We start from the raw sequence: 23504 nt of genomic DNA on the forward strand, positions 1-23504 counted from the left end.
CCGATCCTTCCATCGGCTCTGGGTGCTGACGTCGGAATCTTCACTAAGGGAAACAGGAAGTAAAGCCTTGCAGCTTCACAGCCTGTTTCCTACTGCAAATGTGTGCGTCAGGCTTCACTTTCCGAATGGTTCTGCTGTCTTCTTGGATCTGTGTGTTTTCCAGAAGGCAGGGGGGAAGGAGAAGGGGCTGGAAATTGTGTAGATCGCCACACAATTGCAGCGATCTTACCCAGATTGGGAGCGGGTACCTGGTTTTAAAAAGGTATCCCCCCCCCCACCGAATGGTGCCAAATGTGGCAGCTCCACTTTAAGTAATGTTGATGTTGTTATAGCTGGGTGTTCCGACCAGGTTTCCTCTTTACTTTACGTGATCTATAATTGATGCTGTATTTCCTGATGGTTCAGGACCTTTGTTGGGGTTACTTCATGTATGTATCCTTCTAATGTATTTTTACTGCCCTGTGTATGCTGGATACTTTAAATAAAGACAGGTCCGAAGCAAAAAAAAAAAAAAAAGTGGGCCTCATTATAGGGGACACAGGGGTACAGGTCAGTGCAAGGGGTTAATTAGCTGGGTATCATGCGGAGGTCAGCTTCTGGGATTGGTCAAGATAAGATAGGTGGGGCTATAGGTAGGGGGATGCAAAGGGCAGATTAGTAGGTTCAGCAGACCCCTTTGGATCGAGGAACAAGCAAGAATACCCTCTCTCCCACCGTGGTTCATGTGTTTCTATGGTTGTTTTATTTATTTTGTAAAAAAAAAAAAATAACTAAAGGTTTGGCGGTTGCGGTCTTTGGAGGCGTTACCAGTCTTGGAAAATATCATAGGGTGAACCATCTAAGGTATGGCCCACTCTAGTGTATCCCAGTAATTATGGATTAATGGGAAAGTGGTAACAAGGAGGTATCACTGGGGAAGTGTGTTTGTCCCCGAGCTGGTGTTGTGCAGCGGGGGACCGTTTAAGTATTAATGCTGATACACAATTTTAATTTGGTTTTTGGTGCCTCCAAAGACTGGCAACCTTTATGTTATGGGTACTGGATTATGTATAGTTTCTGTTTTAAGAAAATGCTAATTTGTTTATTTTTTAATAAAATGGCCTATTAGGCCAAATTTTCTCCATACTGGTGTCATTCTTTTTTGTTCAGAGTCAGATGTATGGGAAGTTTATGGCAGTATTATTTATTGGGTGTATACCTCTGTGATACCCTAATCAAGAAATTGAAAAAAAGAAAAATGTATCACAGAACTTTTTAATTATTTTAAAACAACAATTTCAACCATCCTAAAAGTAGTAAAGAAACAGCAATGCCTAACATCTATACCATTAAACAAAAGGATATTATTTGGTAAGTTGGAGACCAGGTAGACAATTTGCCATTCTGGTATTCTGTGAAGAAGAACATTCCTGGCATCCATTTTGACTACAGCCATTGAGAACTACATTTTGACACTAATGCTTAAGGCAGGGTAGCTACACTCACAAATGTTCTGTTAATGTAGAGAGAAGTGTGGAGCTTTGCTAAAACCACAACATATCATCAGCAAGACTAAACACACTTACATTTTTGTGGACAGTGTCCCCACTTCTTATCCTTCTTATAAACTGCTGTTGTAGCGCACCAGAGACGTCCACTAGAGAGTCCATCACTGGTACAGTCTGAATACCACTTGCAGTTATACTTAAATGGGAAGACACAGGGCTGACCATTAGCATTTCCACCTACAGTATAGATCTCTGTTGAAAAAGGTAGAACATAATTACTTAGCAAAGGGAAATATTGTACAGAAGTCCTCCTCTATAAACATATACAAATACAAAAATGTATCATCATATTTACATTTGGGATTACAAAGACATTTCAGGATACAAAGTGAATTTATATCCTTTGTGACTATTGAGAAAAATATTTCAATAAATGTTTTTGAGTTCAGCTTTGAAAAGCAAACAAAAAAAAAAAAACTTTTTCTTTTAATTCCAATCCATTTTCTTCTAATGTTCCTCGTCTTTCGTCACTCAAAATGCATCCTGAACCCAAAAACAAAAATGTAAAATTTTGTAGGACACCAGTCCTTAATTATAATGACTGCATTCATTTTTTTTTTTTTTTTCAGGCCTCTTTTTTTTCACCTAGTGATTCTTCCATTAACTCACTTCAGGGTTGCAAAATCTGCTGCAGCTTTGCATGGTAGCCAATCAGCTTCCAACTTCAGCTTGTTCAATTAAGTTTGACAAAAAAAATCCTGGAAGTGGAATGGTTTCTATAAGTGATCGACCGATATCGTTTTTTACCACCGATACCGATAACTATATTTTGGTCATTGGGTATCGGCCGATATCTGCTGATATTTTCGGACATTTTTTTTTAATGTCTGCAGGTACTGTGGTGGAGGGATCTGGGGGTCTAAGAGACCCCAAACCCCTCCTCTGCACTTAAGCATTTTAAAACGCCAACTTTGGCTGTTTTGAATGCTGTAAGTTTTTTTTATTCGGCACCGCCAGTACCCGGAAGTGATGTCATGTCATGACTAGAGTTGAGCGGACACCTGGATGTCCGTGTTCGGTGGGTCTGGCCAAACTTGAAAAAAAGAGTCCGAACTTGACACGGACACCGAACCTCATTGAAGTCAATGGGGACCCGAACTTTCAGGCACTAAAATGGCTCTAAAAAAACAATGGAAAGGGCTAGAGTGCTGCAAATGGCAGCAAAATGTAGTTAAGAGCATGGCAAGTGCTTTGCAAACAAATGTGGATAGGGAAATAACTTAAAACAACAAAAAAAAATAAAATAAAAACAATCTTCTTAATCTGTGAAGGACGAGGACCATATGGAGTAGGAGGGAGGTTGAGGTGGCGGTGGATGTGGCGGTGTAGGTGGAAGCGGCGGTGGAGGGGGACGAGGTAGCCAACACTGCTTTTTTTTAGTCATTTTAAATTAGGGTACACCCCAAAAGAGTGAGAAAGAGCAAAAATAGAACAATGGCTGGGTAAGGCCGGTATCCACCTCTATTCTGCACAAGGTAAGGAAAAGTCCTGTGGGATCCATGCCTGGTTCATTTTAATGAACGTGAGCTTGTCCACATTGTCTCTGGACAGGCGGCTGCGCTTGCACGACTGTGATAACGCCCCCAGTCGTGCTAAATACACGTTCAGATAATACACTGGCTGCAGGGCACACCAGCACCTCCAAGGCATAAAGGGCAAGCTCAGGCCATGTGCCCAATTTGGAGACCCAGAAGTTGAAGGGGGCAGACCCGTCATTCACTACATGTAGGCGTGTGCACACATACTGCTCCACCATGTTGGTGAAATGCTGCCTCCTGCTAAGACGTTCCATATGAGCTGCTGGTGCTGGTCCAGTGAGTGAATTAAGGACGGTACGTTGTCCTTGTAATGAGGATCCAGCAGCGTGGTCACCCAGTAATCAGCACAAGTTAGAATGTGGGAAACTCAGCGGTCATTGTGGAGACACTGCAGCATGTAATCGCTCATGTGTGCTAGGCTGCCCAGAGGCAACGAAAGGCTGTCCTCTGTGGGAGGTGTATCGTCTGTGTCTTCTGTATCCCCCCCAGCCACGCACCAGTGATGGCCATGAGCTAGCCTGGGTGCCACACTGCTGTGAATATGGTTCCATCTCCTCCTCCATCTCCTCCTCCTCCTCATCCTCCAGAACTGTGCCCCTGCTGGACAATTGTGTACCTGGCGTTTGTGGGTGCAGGAACCCACCCTCGGAGCCACTTGTGAATGACTGCCCTAAAAGCCATGGAAATGATCCCTCTTCCTCCTCCTTCTCCTGTGCCACATCCTCTTCCATCATCGCCCGATGCGTTTTTTCAAGGAGGCATAGAAGTGGGATAGTTAAGCTGACAACGGCGTCATCGGCACTGGCCATATTGGTGGAGTACTCAAAACAGCGCAAAAAAGGTCACACAGGTCTCGCATGGAGGCCCAGTTATTGGTGGTGAAGTGGCGCTGTGCCGCAGAGTGACTCACGCGTGCGTGCTGCAGCTGAAACTCCACTATGGCCTGCTGCTGCTCGCACAGTCTTTCCAGCATGTGCAAGGTGGAGTTCCACCTTGTGAGCACATCACATATGAGGCGGTGAGCGGGAAGGCCGAAGTTACGCTGCAGCGCTGACAGGCGAGCAGCAGCAGGGTGAGAACGCCGAAAGTGCGCACAGACGGCCTGCACTTTCTGCAGCAGCTCTGACATATCGGGGGAATTTTGAAGGAACCTCTGCACCACCAAATTCAGCACATGCGCCAGGCAAGGGATGTGCGTCAAACCGGCTAGGCCCAGAGCTGCTATGAGATTTCGCCCGTTATCGCACACCACCATGCCGGGCATGAGGCTCGCTGGCACCAACAACTCATCGGTCTGCTGTTCCATGCTCCTCCACAACTCATGCGCGGTGTGGGATTTTTCCCCCAAACATGCAAGTTTTAAAACTGCCTGCTGTCGTTTACCCCTGGCTTTGCTGAATTTGGTCGTGAAGGTGTTACGCTGACCGGATGAGGAGGCGGTAGAGGATGAGGAAGCGGAGTAGGAGGAGTTCGGAACAGGAGGCAAACTGAAGCATCCTGCAATCCTCGGTGGTGGAAGGAGATGCGCCAAACAAATTTAAAAGGTGTATCTCACACGTACCGATACAGACTATGCCGCAATTTAATTTTTTTTACCCCCAAAAGGGTGTATATTGAATAGCGGAATAGAAAAAAGTATATAAAACGGTGTATCTCACACGTACAAACACAGACTAGGCCCAGATCACAATTTTTTGTACCCTAAAGGGAGGATGAGGATGAGGATGAGGAAGCGGAGTAGGAGGAGTTCGGAACAGGAGGCAAACTGAAGCATCCTGCAATCCTCGGCGGTGGAAGGAGATGCGCCAAACAAATTTAAAAGGTGTATCTCACACATACCGATACAGACTATGCCGCAATTTAATTTTTTTCACCCCAAAAGGGTGTATATTGAATAGCGGAATAGAAAAAAGTATATCAAATTGGTGAATTTTCAATAGCAGATGTGAACACAGCAGTGTCTTATGTTTTATGTCACGGTCAGCAGCAGGCTATGAAGGAAAAAAAAAAATTCCCCTTTAAATTTGTAATTTTTAAATAGCAGATTAGAACAGCACTGTGTAGTAAAATACAACAGACTGATAAAAATATATTTTTTTCTCCCTCCTCCTCCTCAGTGGGCTCAAGTGAGGGCAAAAAGATTGTTCACTGCACCACCCCCCCACACAGCAAAATCTATGTAGATCGCTAACGGACGATTGTTCTGTCCTGTGTCTCCTAATCTCTCCCTGCCTACTCTCTCCAGCCTGTCCCTAAAATGCTTTTCTATCTTTCCCTGCCTACACTCCGACCTGTCCCTACATTCTTTTCAGCCACAATGTTTTTTTTTTTCCTGTCTCTATCCCTTATCAGCAACTGACTGACGCACACCGCGCTGTGTCTCGAGCTTATAAAGACCTGGGTCACATGCTTCAGCTGGCCAATCACAGCCATGCCATTAGTAGGCATGGCTGTGATGGCTTCTATGGCACACCAGTTAAACGCTTGTTGATTGGCTGTTGAAACCGCACCATTAAAAGCGCGCCATTACATACAAAACAGGAAATAAAATTACCGAAACACAGATTTTAAACCCGAATATACAGTAAAGTTTTCGGGTCCGTGTCCGGGTAACAAAAATCCAATTATCCAGTACGGACCCAAATAATACAGTCCATGTTCGCTCAACACTAGTCATGACATCACTTTCGGGTACGCGGCGGCGCCAAATTCAAACAAATGGAGACCCGGGTCAAACGGTGGAGGTGAAGGTAGGATTCCCGGGTCTCCCGGTGGGACGGGAGATCCGGGAAAGCCGCGGAAGGTGGCTGGAGGGGGGGGGCGTCCCCTCCCGCTCCTTGAAATGACAGCTGAGCGGCTTCTCAGCTGCATCAGTTGTCATTACAAGACAGCCGACCATAGGCTATGGATGCCAGTACCAGGATGATGCCTCTAGCTGCAGGCATCACCCCGGTACAAGCACTTTCCCTGAAATATCTGCAATATTGGTAAAAAAAAAGCCGATTCCGATATATCGGGGAAAGTTCATATCGGCCCTCAATATATCGGCTGTGCCGATAATCGGTCAATCTCTAGTTTCTATACAGAGCTGCACCAGATTTTGCACTCTCCAGTTTTAGTAAATCAACCTCTTCCTGCCCAAGGGTGACTACACTCACTCCTCCACTGGATTTAAAGATTTTCACCCAAACAGCTTTTAGGAGGACTAAAAATATATCTTTTTTGATTCATCTTCATTACATAATGGGGGGAAAGGGGTTTTTGTAGTTTACAGAAGACAAGATAATGTACTGCTTGGAATGCAAAATGATTCAACTACCTAAACCTGTCTTGGTATCAGCCTCTTCCAGTCCATGTACAGTAGTGGGAGAGGGAGAAGCAGTACAAGGAGCCAATCAGTTGTGTTTCAGTGCTGATGTGCTAACAAGGAACATGCTGATAGAAGGAGAGAGCAGAGAGACAGAGAGATCTCATCAGTCTGCTGCTCCTATTTTCGCTGTCCAGTCACTGGTGGGAAATGGAGTTGGTGGGGGAGAGAAGGGGGAACAAAACCTGTAAGTGTTACTTAACTGCAGCAGAAAAAAAATAATCAGGTCTTCCAATCATAGATATGAGGTATGTCAGAGCTCTGTAAATTTTAGAACTGGATGAAAAGAAATAGAAATACATTGGCAGGTAAAACAGCTCTTTTATGTTTTCATCTGTGTATTTAGCTTTTGGGCTGGAGTTTAGCTTTAAATATCTCCCTGTGGAGGAATGGGTACTCTGATGTACAGTGTGGAACATCCATCATCTTAGTACATCTCTGTGTGTTCATCTCAGAAAAACAACAATTACCCTAATATGTCATTATTACCACTGGTCATTTCACAGAAATCCTGATTGCACTGTCAAGCCTGGAGTTAGTCAGGGGTACAGAGCCCAGAGACCTATATGTTAAATACTGCAATAAAAGTATGGCATGGGAAGCTAGAGGATTTGTGGCTAAACCTGTGGTCCTAAAGCAATGGAGCCCAGGGATCATGGGATTTTGGAATTCTCATTATACCTTGTAGGTGCTTTGGCTGCCTTTTATAATTTAAAAACACACTGATTGTTTTACCTCTTATCACTTACCTTGTTGTGGACAGTATCCCCATTTCTTATCCTTATTATAATCTGCTGTTGTAGCACACCAGAGACGCACTGCGGTTCCATCACCGGTACAGTTTAAATACAACTTAGACTTATACATAAATGGGAAGACACAGGGCTGACCATTAGCATTTCCACCTACAGCATAGATCTCTGTGGAAAAAAAAAAAAAAAGAATAACAGAGTTACTTAGCAAAAGAAAATATATAAAATTCCTTCTCTATATACATACAGTGGGGATCGAAAGTTTGGGCACCCCAGGTAAAAATTTGTATTAATGTGCACAAAGAAGCCAAGGAAAGATGGAAAAATCTCCAAAAGGCATCAAATTACAGATTAGACATTCTTATAAAATGTCAACGAAAGTTAGTTTTTATTTCCATCATTTACACTTTCAAAATAACAGAAATCAAAAAAATGGCGTCTGCAAAAGTTTGGGCACCCTGCAGAGTTAATATCTTGTATTGCCCCCTTTGGCAAGTATCACAGCTTGTAAACGCTTTTTGTAGCTAGCCAAGAGTCTTTCAATTCTTGTTTGAGGTATCTTTGCCCATTCTTCCTTACAAAAGTCTTCCAGTTCTTTGAGATTTCTGGACTGTCTGTCACGCACTGCTCTTTTAAGGTCTATCCATAGATTTTCAATTATGTTCAGGTCAGGAGATTGTGAAGGCCATGGCAAAACTTTCAGTTTATGCCTCTTGATGTAATCCCCCGTGGATTTCGAGGTGTGTTTAGGATCATTATCCATTTGTAGAAGCCATCCTCTCTTTAACTTCAGCTTTTTCACAGATGGCATCAAGTTACCATCCAAAATTTGCTGAAATTTTACTGAATCCATTTTTCCTTCTACTTGTGAGATGTTCCCTGTGCCAATGGCTGCAATACAACCCCAAAGCATGATTGATCCACCCCCATGCTTTACAGTTGGACAGAGGTTCTTTTCATTAAATTCTGTGCCCCTTCTTCTCCAAACGTACCTTTGCTCATTCCGGCCAAAAAGTTCAATTTTAACCTCATCGGTCCACAGAACTTGTTTCCAAAATGCATCAGGCTTGTCTATGTGATCATTTGCAAAGTTCAAACGCTGATTTTTGTGGTGAGGACGTAGAAGAGGTTTTTTTCTGATGACTCTTCCTTGAATACCATATTTGTACAAGTATCTCTTTATAGTGGAATAGTGTACCACAACTCCAGTGTCTGCCAGATCTTTCTGGAGGGATTTGTGCAGTCAAACGTGGGTTTTGAGTTGTTTTTCTCACAATCCTGCGAGCTGTTCTGTCTGATATTTTTCTTGATCTTCCAGATCTTGCTTTAACTTCCACTGTTCCTGATGACTGCCATTTCTTAATTACATTCCGAACAGAGGATATTAACATCTGAAAACACTTTGCTATCTTCTTATAGCCTTCTCCAGCTTTGTGAGCTTCAACTATTTTCAGTTTCAGTTTTCTAGACAACTGCTTGGAAGATCCTATGGTGCTGATTAATGGGGCAAGGTCAGATGAGTCTGGGCATTTAAAACCTTTGAGATTGACATCACCTGGTCTTCCCAGACGATGATTGAGAACAATCCATGACACTGGCAGGTCTCAGCCTTGCAAATGGGGCAGTGCATGCTATAAATTCTGCAGGGCGCCCAAACTTTTGCAGACGCCATTTTTTGTTTTCTGTAATTTTGAAAGGGTCAATGATGGAAATAAAATCTAACTTTTGTTGACATATTATAAGAATGTCTAATCTGTAATTTGATGCCTTTTGGAGATTTTTCCATCTTTCCTTGGCTTCTTTATGCACATTAATACAAATTTTTACCTGGGGTGCCCAAACTTTCAATCCCCACTGTAAAGGGATGGAAAGTGTTGTAAAGGAAAAGTAAAAAGAGTAATAATGTGAGAAATACCATATTAACCATCAGATTTTTAATAGTGTAGAAAGACCATGACTGCTAAGAACTATAGGCTTAGTTGACCATAACTCAGCTACATTTAGAAATGTGAACTATGCCCTAGTAATACTAAAGACAATTTTCATTAGAAGGGCAAAGCCACAAATTTTGGAAGATTAAAACAGCATATTTATTTACCATCATTTATTGTTTAACCTCTTGCTAACCACCTAATATATATGACCATCTTAACACCCACGTGCCCCACATATGCTTTATGCGTTTAACCTCTTGCTGACTAGGGATTGACCGATTATCTGCCAGGCCGATATATAGCGAGGGTCGATATTGACTTTTGCCGATATATCTGTATCGGCCCCGGAACTGGCCGATATTGCCGATATTCCAAATATTGCTCATGTATGGGTAAAATGATGTCACATAGCATAATTCCGTTTACAAATGTTATTGAAATGCAACTCACATAAGTACAAATTAAAGATATAAGCAATTCCACATTAGCAGATCTGCTGGCAGATCAGTATCTCTCACCCACTTGCCGTAAGTGACACCCGGGTGATACCGCTCTTTCCGGCATACAATAATGACCTCGGAGGTCACGTGGTTAATAAACAAACATTAACATGTTCAGTAACAGATTTGTGTCGAAAATTGTGTTTATTTTGCAAAATTTAAAATTTTCAAAATATCGGCGCATATCGGCCGATACCGATATGCATTGGCCAAAATATCGGTATCGGCAACGAAAAATCGATATCAGTCGATCACTATTGCTGACCACCTAATGTATATGACCGCCTTAACACCCTCGTGTCCCACATATGCTTTCATGGTGCACCATCGTTGCGTGCTGAGAGTACGCTCACTGCATGCTCCCAGCACACTGACTGAGCTGTCACTGACAGCTCCCAGTCCCCATTATTGATTGGGTGCTGGTAGGAGGGGATACTGATTATGTGACCGCCGTGACGGTCAATATGGAACACTGCCTGCATCTCTTGTCATTCACAACTCAAAGGGCTGGCAGGAGGTTTCAGCAAGGGATTAAATACATTCAAGTCAACAACTGGTCTAGTAAGTTTACGCATTTTTGTTAAACTGTGGTGAAAGCATTAGATTGTAAATTCTTTCAGATACAGGGAATATGAATGTTCATATATAGATTGGAATATATCAGTGATACCTAAATGGGTGAAACATTAAATTATACATTGCTGTGTATTGTGTAGATAGCTTTTATGTTTGTGATTGTTTGATCTGTAGTGGTCCTTCAAAACCCTGCCTCCTCCCAGACCATACCTCCTGATGTTCTGAGATGGTAAAAAAAGAGCACATTTCAGCAAAAGCGATGTAGATAAGGGACACACACTCTTGTCATGTCCCCAGTTACACATACCATGAAGTGTTTGTAGTGCTATTTGCACTGACCTTGCATATAAATATTGATCTGCAGCTATGAAACAGCTACAATGGAAATGTCTCAGATCCACTTACTTGGCAATGAAATCCCAGAAACCTTCTCCTCCCGTTTAGTTTTTCGATCAGAATTTCGAGTGTCAGTCACTGTAGTAGGTTATAAAATAGAGAACAAGTTTATTCCGCATGGTAATGTGGGAAGGATGTTGAGATCTGAGTCAGGATCAATATAAAGTGGATCTCAAGCATACACCTATTCAATGTTTTCTTCTATATAATTATCCAAAGTATCTGATAGTTACCTTCAAAATTGCAGTCTATACTGGCCAAACTCCCTCAGCTCTCTGACTCCTCGGCAGTTGGGGTTCTAGGGGTATCTTAAGCTTTATTTTCCAAGACAGGCAAACATTAGAGTTGGGCGAACGGTTCGGGGTGAACAAAAGTTTGGCCCAAACATCGCCTGTTCGCCCGTTCAGCAAACACTCAAATTTGCAGGGTGTTTTTTTTTTCTGGCGTGCCCTGCAATGCACAGCATGCTACACAGTGCATTCCAAGCCATGAACAGCTGGTTGTTAAGGAGCAGGGTCAGGAACAACCGATGAGTCATCAGTTGTCAATGGGCTTCCTCGTTGACTACAAAAAAATATGACATTGCCAGCAATAAAAAAGTGAAAAAAAAAATTGCTCCCCACCTAGTCCATACCAGACCCCACGCCAAAATTAAAAAAAAAAAAACTGTGTGGGGTCCCCCCCCAAAATCCATCCTAGACCCTTATCTGGACACACAGCCTGGCAGGCCAGGAAAGGGGGGGGGGGTGAACCCAGCAGGCCACATGCCCTCAACATTGGGGGGGGTGCTTTATTACAGGGAGCGCCCCCCACCCCAAAGCACCTTGTCCCCATGGTGATGGGGGCAAGGGCATCATCCCCACAACCCTGGGCTGTGGTTGTGGGGGTATGCAGGCAGGGGGCTTATCAGAACCTGGAAGCCCCCTTTAACAGGAGGGCCCCCAGATCCTGCCCATCCCCCATGTAAATGAGTATAGGGTACAATCCCACCCATTCACCCAAAAAAACGTCAAAAAATAATAAAAACACAGAAACAGTTTTTGACAATTCCCCTGATGTAGATCCATCGTCAATCACACCCGCCCCTGCCGAACCGAAAAAGAAAAAATAAATCGCTCTGCCGTCAACTAAGGCAAACGGCCAAATGCCTGGCTTGCCGTTTGACAGTTCTTATATAGGTAAGGGGCAGAGCAACCTGGCGATGTCACCTTGTGGCACTGCCCCCTTGTGATGTCACTGACCAACGGTGCTACCAGGTGATGTTACCAGGTAGCCCCGCCCCTCACCTATGTAAGAACTGTCAAACGGCAAGCCAGGCATTCGGCTGTTAGCCTTAGTTGACAGTCGAGCAATTTTTTTCTCTTCTTCGGATCTGGCAGTGCAGCAGGCGTCGTGTTTGATGAAAGATTTACACCAGGGAATGCTTTATTTCAATTTTTTAATAAAGGAATTGTCAAAAATGGTCTCTGTGTTTTTATTACGGTTTGACACTTTTTTTGGTGAACGGATAGGGGTACTATGTACATCATACTAATTCACATGGGGGGCAGGATCTGGGAGCCCACTTGTTAAAGAGGTTTCCAGCCTGGGAAATAAGCCCCCTGCCCGCAGACCCCCACAACCCAAGCCCAGGGTTGTGGGGATGGAGCCTTACCATGGAGACAAGGTGCTTTAGGGCGGAGGGTGGGGGGGGCAGAAAAGGGTGATGTTTGGCCTATCTCTAGCAAACATAGGAAAGTTTAAGTGTATAACCTACCACTCATTCAGCAACTCACATCATCTGCATATGTGAGGACAGTAAGGTCTGGTTTTCCCAGACCTTAGGTTCTTTTCTCCAGCAGATAACACCTTCCTTGAAGGGGAAATGCCTATATCCCACCATGGTTAGTTCCAGGGCCTAGTGAACACACAACCTCTAGGATGACATTCTCATAATGCCTTGTGAAGATGCTATCTCGGAAATCCCTTTAGGCCCCAGGCCTAGCCTGGGAAGGAAACAAGGATCTACCCTACAGGGAGGAATCCCGTAAGGTGCTGGATGCTGAGCAAAAGAGCATTAGTTCTAAAAGGAACAAGCCTCCATTGACCCTAGAAATGCAGATGTAGAGAGTAACTGGTTGAGTGGTAAGGAAAGAAAAAAAAATCAAAGTGTCCCAGATATTGAATAGCACCCTCAGCATGTACCAGTAGGAGCCTACTGCTGGCTACAGAGATTACAAAAATGCAAAAGGAAATTTATCAAAAAACTACTACAGCCCTACATTTGATTATGCAAAAAAATGTTTTTTCGCCACTACTTCCTTAAGCTAGCATTTGAAAATAACAGATGCAATACTTTAAAGGTTTGATGAAATGTTGTACTTTAACACTTTTAATAGTTAAATAGTTAATAGCGATACAAGTAAATTTGAGGTGGCAGAATAATTGAGAATACCATTAAATGTGAAGATATAGATGTGTTATGTTCTTGGATATTTTATAGGATCTAATGCTGGCAAGTATATACCTATTCCTTAACCACTTCTGGCCTGGAAGGTTTTACCTCCCTAATGACCAGGCCAAATTTTTGCGATACGGAACCGCGTTACTTTGACAATTGCACGGTCGTGCAACACTGTAGCCAATTAAAATTTATGTCCTTTTTCCCCCACAAATAGAGCTTTTTTTTTGGTGGTATTTGATCACCTCTGCGGTTTTTATTGTTTGTGCTATAAACAAACAAAAAGCGACAATTCTGATAAAATATACAGTATATATATATATATTTTTTTTTTTTTTTACTTTGTGCTATAAAACATAGCCAATAAAAAAAAAAATTTTAGGCCAATATGTATTCTACTACATATTTTTGGTAAAAAAAAATCCCAATAAGTGTGTATTGACTGGTTTGCGCAAAAGTTATCGTGTCTGCAAACTAGGGGCTAGACTTATGGCATTTGTATTTATGTATTTATTCTACTAGTAATGGCAGGGTTTAGCATGACTGAGAACTTGCAGCAGACAGATCAGAAACCTAACTGACACTTTTGATACTTCTGAGGGAACCAGTGACATTACTACAGTAATCAGTGCTAAAAAATATGCACAGTTACTGTACTATGACACTGGGAGGGAAGGGGTTAACATCAGGGGCAATCAAAGGGTTAATTGTGTCTCTAGGGGATGCTTTCTAACTGTGTGTGGAATGGACTTACTAGATGAACACAGAGATCTGTATTCCTAAATAGCAGGAACACAAAATCCCTGTGTTCATCTGTGACAGAACGGCGATCTGCCTTGTTTACATAGGCAGATCTATGGGGAGAAAAATAGGGCTTTGATCCATTCCAAAAAACGGATGTTGACGGAAGTGGATATAAATGGATTATCATCCATTTACATCAATTTTTTTCCATTGAGATGCAGTGATGTCTGTTTTTCATCCGTCAACGGATGGATGAAAAATGGACGAATGGTCCACATGTGTGAAAGGGGCCTAACTCACTTAGGACTGGGGGTGGATTTACTATAATTAGAGAGTTAAAGTTTTTGTTTATTAAAAGTCTTAGAAACATACAGCATAATAAAAACATATTTACATATATACATATATTACACACATATATATTACACACATATATATTACACACATATACATATATATATATATATATATATATATTATATACACACACACACACACACACACACACAAACAAAAAGTGGCTTACTTCAGAAAAACAAACTACTTTTTTTGTCAGAAAACATAAACATTACCAAATATACAAACCAAGATATTTTATTTTATTATTATTATTATCATCATTATGCACAACAAAGCCCCAACCTCCAACTAAACACACCCTCAGGCTAAGAAACTATTACAAATTTATCCCATGCATGCAGCCTTTTTTAAAAAATCTGACCTTATAAAAATCTAGGGCAGGGGGTAGGGAACCTATGGCTCGCGAGCCAGACGTGGCTCTTTTGATGGCTGCATCTGGCTCGCAGACAAATCTTTAACAAAGGGGGGCATGTCCGGACGTAAGCCGTGCTGGACGTGTAGTCCCAGAGCTCCGCCACGTCTACCACTCAATCCAGTGCCATTCCGCATAGCTGTGACTGGTGCCAAGGAGATTTCTGCACCCATCAACGGTACACTTTTTGGGCTACCCACCGCTACCCTCAGTTCGCCTCTGGGTGACCGGATTGCCGCGCTATGGACCCCGTGGCCTACTTGCGGTACCGCAACCGACTCATGTGCTGTGAGGGCCTTGGCAATCACCGCCCAGTAAGGAGACCTGCCATCCGCTCCCTGTGCCCCGACAGACATGACCTCCTTCCCCTCTGATACCCGGGGAGCTGCCTCTCACATCCACTTCTGAGGCCTTCAGTGGCCGGCCGCCATTTTCTCAGGGCCTATACTCACCTCCATCACTCGCAGGCCTGCAGGTGTTTCACCAATCCGGCCTGATTGCATAAATGCCTGCTCTGCTCTCTTCCCGACTGGACTCAAGGCAGTTTCACACGGCTCCATCTACTCACTGTATAGCTGCGGCCCATGAATATAAATATTAAATAAAGGTACCCGACCCCTGAAATATAGTGTATGGCTCTCATGGAATTACATTTGAAAATATGTGGTGTTCATGGCTCTCTCAGCCAAAAAGGTTCCCGACCCCTGATCTAGGGGATGTGAAAGGACAGAAAGAAAGCTGCATACCCAGAGACTGACAGATAGCAGCGACATTTCTACACGCCTTTTTCCAGCGTCCCGGCCACCACCTGTCCTTCTCAGGACCCCAAATATCACTATCATCCAATCCATCACCCACTCCACCCCTCGGTGTCTGCTGACCTCCAGCCAAACTTCTGCCACGCGGAGGAGTAGGGGTTGGCACAACCATACATGCTGATTCAGCACCCTCCATTGCCTTCACTACTCTAGGAAAAACAACAGATGCAGACACAGACTTGACAAGCACACTTTCTGAAACTGACTGGGGAACCACAGACTGGGGGGAGACTGACACCACAGCAGGCCTCACAGACACAGATTTTGACAGGACAGAGACACTAGGATCCCCTTGTACAACCTCAACCAACCCAGACTCTTCCCAATCCAGACGGAAGAAGTCCCCCACATTATTGTGCAAAGCCTCGGGGCACTGGCTATAAGGGTGACCAACCTTATCACACAGGTAACACTTAATGATCTTACAGTCCCATGCCAGATGTCCCAGTTCCTGACACAAAGAGCACTTCTGTTCTAGACAGGAAGAGGAGAAATGTCCATTGGCACCAAATTTATGGCGCAGCTTAGGTTGACCAGGGTAGAAGATGGTAAGCCTATCTCTACCAATAAAGGCAGAGGAAGGCAAACTCTGGACCAAATTCTCACACACTCTCATCCTCATTGAGGCTGATCACCCACCCGTCCAGTCTCCTCTATCATCCACAATCTTTTTTAGAGGACACAATGTTTCACCAAACTTCCTCAACCAGATCCATAAATCCTCAGGGGGTATAGACTCATTCCCTGTTAAGATAGTTACATCCTTCCAGTCTGGCCGGCCCCTATATACATGCTCATACTGCCCTGAAAACCGATCCAGTGACTCTAGACCAGGGGTCTTCAAACTATGGCCCTCCAGTTGTTCAGGAACTACAATTCCCATCATGCCTAGTCATGTCTGTGAATGTCAGAGTTTTACAATGCCTCATGGGATGTGTAGTTCCGCAACAGCTGGAGGGCCGTAGTTTGAGGATCCCTGCTCTAGACGCACAAACGACAAATCATATTCATAGGAACCTGCTGGACTGATGAGAGCATATATATCCTCTGCCTTAAATCCCATGACTAGGATCCTATCCACAACCACCCTCCTGATAGTTGGAATACCTCCTTCCCACCTGAGCTGTACCACATTAATGCGTTTAATAGAAGAAGGTGCGTTGGTTAAAAGCCCCACGAATGGCTCCCTTCCAGTAGCAGCATGACCTTTTCCAGACACAGCCTTAGCATAGCTCCTACACAGCACAGAATTTCTGGATTTAGGTATATTTACTGGCTGCATAGAAACCTTAGAAATCAAGTTTGGTAAATTACCCACCACCTTATCCTCCCTTCTCCCCCCCCCGGCACAGCAGTCCCGCTCACCATAATCCCAGAAGTACTACAATTACAAGCAATCCCGTTATCGGAAAAAGACTTATGCTTAGAAAAATCACCAGCTGTTTTAGGGTCCATACAGCACACCTGCTCTACAGTCTGTGTTCATACGGCCATCCTGCTCTGCGATCTTAGAGTCCATGTGAGACTCCTGCTCCTTGTTCTCACAACCAGCAGAAGCATCTTTGTCTGGATTCCAACCATCTCCTCCTGCATTCCTTGCTGATTGCAAGGATCCATTGACAGATGCAATCTTGTCTGTGGCAGGATTCAGGGGAAAGTCCTACACACACACTAAGTGAGGTCCTCCATTGGTACTCTTTACCAGCATTTTCCTGAAATGAAACAGTTCCAGCATGTCCACCATTTGCAGACATTGAAGCATTGCCGCCCTTTTGATCAGACTTAACTTAAACTTTTTCCACAACTTTCTCCCTTACAGACTGAGGGACGCCATTCTCCTCCTCATCTTCATCTGATGAGTCGGTGGAAAACCGAAACTTCCTGCCACTCAAGGGAGATTCCATTTCTGCAATGGCTTGCAGGAATCCGCCATTTTCCCCACCTCCTGCTGAGATGGCCCAGGCTGCTGGGGAGGGAGGGGGGCAGATACCGACTCAGACATGACAGATCCTGAGACAGAGTAATTCTCAGGCCACCATGTAAAGCCACTTCCGTACTCCCCATCCGTACTGTCACCGTTGCTGTGGCATCCACCCTCTGGATGGTACTCACGTTGGCAATCTCCTTCATCTGTTGGAATCTCTCCTCATTCTCATTCTTCTCTTTGAACACACCGCTGCTTTCCTTCAGAGAGGCCACCAACTTCTCCTGCTTTTTAATGCCTCCTCCAGAGACTTCTTAATGCTCCCGATCTTACTATGCAGAGATTTATTTTTCCTGAAATCTGCTTTCAGGACAGCAAGCTTCTGTTCCTCCTAAGTAATACGGGAAAGTCTATTCATCACTTTATCCTGGAAGGCTGGTAAGGACTCCCCTTGCATAGGGACAAGCCCAGGATCCATTGCAACTTGGCCACATGGTGTAGGCCTCAGAGCCTCCGCAGAGCCTCCCCTACCCGCTGCATGGTGATGGGTAGGAAGCCTGTAGGAGAGCTCCCAGGCTTGATGTTTGCTCCAGCTGAGACCAAAGCAGAGTGATCCAGCAGCACCTTGCAGAACAGCACCACCTGAAGGAGAGACTGATGTGACTGGCTTAGTGTTCAGTGAGAGTGTAAAATCTGGTGCAGTTGTGCATGGAAGCCAATCGGCTTCTAATTTCAGCTTGTTCAATGAAGCTTTGACAATAAAACCTGGAATCTGATTGGTTTCTATGCAGAGCTGCACCAGATTTTGTACTCTCCGGTTTTAGCAAATTAACCCTTTCCTGTCCAGGGGTGACTACACTCACTCCTCTACTGCATCTTTGGATTTTTTACCCTAGCTGCTTTCCTGAAAAAATAGATTTTTCTCTATTCATTTTCATTACATAATGGGTGGGGGACGGGAATTTGTAGTTTACAGAAGGCAGCTTGGAAGTCAAGATAATGTACTGCTTGGAGTGCAAGAAGTACAACTACCTAAATCTGTGTTGGTTTCAGCTTTTTATAGTCCCTGTACTGTGCTTGTAGGAGAGAGGGAAGCAGAACAATGAACCAATCAGTGGTATCTAAGTGCTGATGTGCTAACCAAGAACATGCTGATAGAAGGAGAGAACAGAGTGACAGAGAGATGAACTCATCAGTCTGCTGCTTCTCCTTTTACTGTCCAGTCACTGGTAGGAATGGTAATTGAGGGAGGAGGGAGTAAATCCTGTAAGTGTTAGGGTGGCCACCTCATCCCTTTAAAACCGAACACATATTAATTACACAGGTTGTGCAGCTGATTAAGGTGGTAATTAAACTCACTTAGTAGCTTATCTGCATTAACTTAGCCTCAGAACCTGTGTAATTAATAAGTGTTTGGTTTTAAAGGGACAAGGTGTCAACCCTAGTAGGTGTTGCATAACTTCAGCAGAAAAAATCAGGTCTTCAGCCCCTTTCACACGGGCGATCCAATCAGGTCCGCCTGAAAAACTGACAGGCGGACCTGATCAGATTGCCCATGTGAAAGGGGCCATTATACCCTCCAGTCTCTTCTATTGAGACATGTCCACTGACTACCGCCATCATCCGATCCTGTCTGACAAAAACAGACAGATGGTGGACCTATTCCTCATCCATATCGGATGGCATCAGATGGAAACAGACAAGCGGTCCATTTCCATCTGATTTCCCCATAGAGGACAGTGGGCTGTGTCTGTGTCCGCTCTGCATAGCGTAGTGGACACGGACCTGTCATCCATCTGCTCAGCGGGGATCAGCGGAGAGATCCCCCGCTGAATAAGCTGATCCCGCTTCACGGAGGTGTCGATGTGAAAGGTGCCTTCCAGTCATGGATACGAGGTATGCCACAGCTGTGTAAATTTCAGAACTGGATGAATAGAAATACCTTGGCAGGTAAAACAGCTCCCTTATAGGTTTTCATCTGTGTATTTAGCGGTTTAGCTAGTTTAGAGTTTAGTTTTAAATATCCTATTTCCTGTGCAGGAATTGGTATTAAAAGCAAAAAGAACAAAAAAGGGCGCACCGACCTAGCGCATTATCCACTGAGTGGCTCTGAGGAAGAGGCTAGGCCTCGAAACGCGTCAGTCATCTCATCATGGACGATTATATGGACTAAACACGGACTTTTGAGCAATCCAGCTTGATACGTTTTACTTTTATCTACGTCTGTGAGTAGCCATTTTTAATGTCATTCAAATAAAGCCTATATTGAGGATAATGCTCTAGGTTGGTGCACCCTTTTTTGTTATTTTTGCTTTTAGTATCGGTGGACTACCCCAGTCCGTTAAGGGCAGCAAGACTTTAGCCATCTGAGAAGCCAGTTGTCAGTCCCGTGAAGTGTGTGGTCGAGGGGCCTGGATACCAAGCGCAGGAGAAGGGTGGTTACACCTTATTGTTTTTTGGAGCAGGAATTGGTATTCTCATGTACAGAGTGAAACATCCATCATCTTAGTGCATCTCTGTGGGTTCAACTCAGAATCATAACAATTACCTCAACATGTCATGCCATGCAGCCCGGGATTATGGAGTTTTGGAATTCTCATTGTATTTATTAGGGTTTCCTTTAGGTTCTTTGTCTGCCTCTCATGGTTTAAAAACACACTGGTTCTTTAACCTTTTATTGCTTACCTTTTTGCGGACAGTGTCCCCATTTCTCATCCTTATCAAATTCTGCTGTTGTAGCGCACCAGGGATGCCGTGTAAAGAAGCCATCACTGGTACAGTCTGAATACCACTTGGACTTATACATAAATGGGAAGACACAGGGCTGACCATTAGCATTTCCATCTACAGTTTTAATCACTGTGGGAAAAAAAGTAGAACATAGTTAATTAGGAAAGGAAAATAATAGACAGAAGTCCTCTGTAAACATAATGGATGTGAAGAGGTATCAAGGAAGAGTAAAAAAAGGTAAACATGCAAGGAATTCCATATTAACCATCAGACCTTTTATAGTGTAGAAGAACCAGAACTGCTGAGAAATATAGGCTTGACCATAACTCAGCTACATATAGATATGTGACAAGTATCTATACAGTATCTCACAAAAGTGAGTACACCCCTCACATTTTTGTAAAAAATTTATTATACCTTTTGATGTGACAACACTGAAGAAAATGACATTTTGCTACAATGTAAAGTAGTGAGTGTACAGCATGTATAACAGTGTAAATTTACTGTCCTCTCAAAATTACTCAGCACACGGCCATTAATGTCTAAACCACTGGCAACAAAAGTGAGTACGCCCCTAAGTGAAAATGTCCAAATTGGGCCAAATTAGCCATTTTCCCTCCCCGGTGTCATGTGACTCGTTAGTGTTACAAAGTCTCAGGTGTGTTAAATTTGGTGTTATCGCTCTCACTCTCTCATACTGTTCACTGGAAGTTCAGCATGGCACCTCATGGCAAAGAACTCTCTGAGGATCTGAAGGATCAATAAAATAAACCACTCACATGTTGCTGAATAAAACAGGCCTTGTACTAGATATTGTGTGGCTCGGTATACCTCCTAGACTGCGGTGCTCGCTCGGGGCTGTGCTGGTCCCGGCGTGCGTTCCACCGCGCCCGGAAGTGACATATCGACAGGCGTAGGACCGGAAATTGCGTCGACACGTTTCGTCCTCCTTCAGGGCATTATCACAGAAGTATTGTGATGACGCCCTGGAGGAGGGCGAAACGCATAGACGCAATTTCCGGTCCTACGCCTGCCGATACTTCACTTCCGGTCGTGGCTGAACGCATGCCGGGACCAGCGCAGCCCCAAGTGAGCACCGCAGTCTAGGAGGTATACCGAGCCGCACAATATCTAATACAAGGCCTGTTTTATTCAGCAACATGTAAGTGGTTTATTTTATTGCTTTATTTAATAAAATTATCAAACGGGATTACGCTATTGTGAGCCTTCCTTCCCTATGGTTTCATATCCGGCTGATGTACATTTTGGAGGAATCGTTTCCTAACCAGTCCTAAGGATATCTATCACATTCCATACCGGACTTAAACGTGTTTGACCATCATGCAATATGGCTAAGGGGTCCAATTAGTCTGGTAAGTGGAACATCCAAAGGGGGTGGATCTTCACAAAACTGCACCCGATTGTTGGCACGGATTTGCACAGTATTTTTAAATTTTCCAGCACTCAAGAACTTTTGGACACTTTCAATGGCCACTTGCTGAAAATATTAATAATTTTTTTGGACTTTATTTGGGACTTTATAATTATTATGATGATTATTATTATTGTATTGCCTTTATGCGCATGCTATTAAGCTTATTTGCACATTCATAAGCACATTTGCACTTTGCACATTTCAATGGCCCTTTTTTGTATGCACCTTAGGGGTGAATGATATACCATTAGGAGTTTTTTTTTATTCAGTTCTTTGTTACTCATTTTTATTAGTATATTTATTATCGCATATTTTGTTATTCCATACCCTTTTTTGCGCTGTGCACTATCACCTTTACTATTTAAAATTTTTGAATTTTTGAACAGCAGCACTTTGAGTTTTGATTATCACATCCATAGCGCAGAGACACCTTTTTTTGTTTATTAAAAACACACTGGTTCTTTAACCTTTTATCGCTTACCTTTTTGTGAACAGTATCCCCATTTCTCATCCTTAGTATAATCTGCTGTTGTAGCGCACCAGAGATGCCATGTAAAGTAACTATCAGTGGTACAGTCTGAATAAGACTTGGAATTATACATAAATGGGAAGACACAGGGCTGGCCATTTGCATTTCCACCTACAGTATAGATCACTGTGGGAAAAAGTAGAACATAGTTAACTAGCAAAGGAAAATTATATACAGAAGTCCTTCTCTGTAAACCTAATGGATATCAAGGAAGAGTAAAAAGAGTAAACATGTAAGGAATTCCATATTAACTATCAGACCTTTTATAGTGTAGAAGAACCATGACTGCTGAGAAATATAGGCTTAGTTGACCATAACTCAGCTACATATAGATATGTGACTGACAAGTAGATATAGTAGACATAGACAAGTAATACACAAGACAATTTCCAATAGAAGGGAAAATAAACACATTTTTGAAGATTAAAACAGTCTATTTATTGACCATGATTTATTGTTTAACCTCTTGCCGACCACTTAAAGCATATATATGGCAGCAGGGTGAGTGGGCCTTAATGCCCACAGGCCTCACATTTGCTTCCATGGTGCACCATTGTTGTATGTTGAGAGTACACTCACTGGACACTCCCAGCACACTGGCTGAGCTGTCACTAAAAGCTCCTAGACTCCATTAATGATTGGGAACTGGTGGGAGGGATCCTGATCATGTGACCGCTGTGGCATTCATTCACATGAGTCACATGATCAGGAGCTCTGTCTACACCAATTGTCATTCAAAACCCCTTAAAGGGCCATTGGGAGGTGTCAGCAAGAGGTTAAATAATTTCCAATCTCTCAAGGACAAGGAATACAAATGTTCATATGTAATATGTTTGTGATATATCAATGAGTAAAAAAGTATGCATTGGTGAGAATATTTTAGATAGCTTTGATTTATGTGAATATTTTTAATTTTTTATTTGTAGCCCTTCAAAAAGAGGAACAGTTGGGGAGGAATGATGGACAGATGGATTTGGTTTGAAAATGGTGACGGTTCCTTCAAATGAGGATCGGTAGGAGCTATGCCCAACACAGCTCACATCCTATAAACTACATCATATTTCAGAATACAACTGAATTACAAAATTTTAAAAAGTAACTCTTTTGTGGTTTTGATACCTGGAAATGATTCTAATAAATCAAAACAATATCCTTTAGGAGGGAGGGGACAAGGCATTTTTGGTTTGGTGAAGAACAGTCCTGGTATTACTATTGATCTACTGCAGCCTTGGTCAACCTTTTCAACATAAAGGAATCTTTAAATTTGCTTTCCCAGTCCAGAGAACACCTGCTAACAATTACTATACCAACAGCTTATGGTACTGTATATTAGCATGATGGTCAGTGAGAAGAATGTTACTTTAATGTGTGATCATTGGGGAGAGTCTCCCCTTACAGATAGCGTAAAAGATTATTGTTGCCAGTGGTTACCCATCTGATTGGCAGAAATTGTTTAATGCTCAAGGAATCCCTAGTGACCTCTGTAGAAAACTTAGGGTTTC

At 43.2% G+C, this 23504-nt stretch overlaps 1 protein-coding gene across 1 annotated transcript in view; it reads right to left on the bottom strand.

Moving 5' to 3' along the window:
* The window catches only part of LOC309561275 (uncharacterized protein), a 209080-nt gene that overhangs the window by 175277 nt on the left and 10299 nt on the right, over positions 1-23504 (bottom strand). Inside the window, exons 2-3 of the mRNA XM_082265090.1 lie at positions 7202-7372; positions 1566-1739 (exon numbers count right to left, since the gene is read on the bottom strand). Coding sequence (XP_082121216.1) covers positions 1566-1739; positions 7202-7372 — 345 coding nt within the window. The remainder of the gene's footprint in view (positions 1-1565; positions 1740-7201; positions 7373-23504) is intronic.

This window comes from Pelophylax lessonae, assembly GCF_965119305.1.
Source record: "Pelophylax lessonae genome assembly, chromosome: 8".
NCBI lineage: Eukaryota > Metazoa > Chordata > Amphibia > Anura > Ranidae > Pelophylax > Pelophylax lessonae.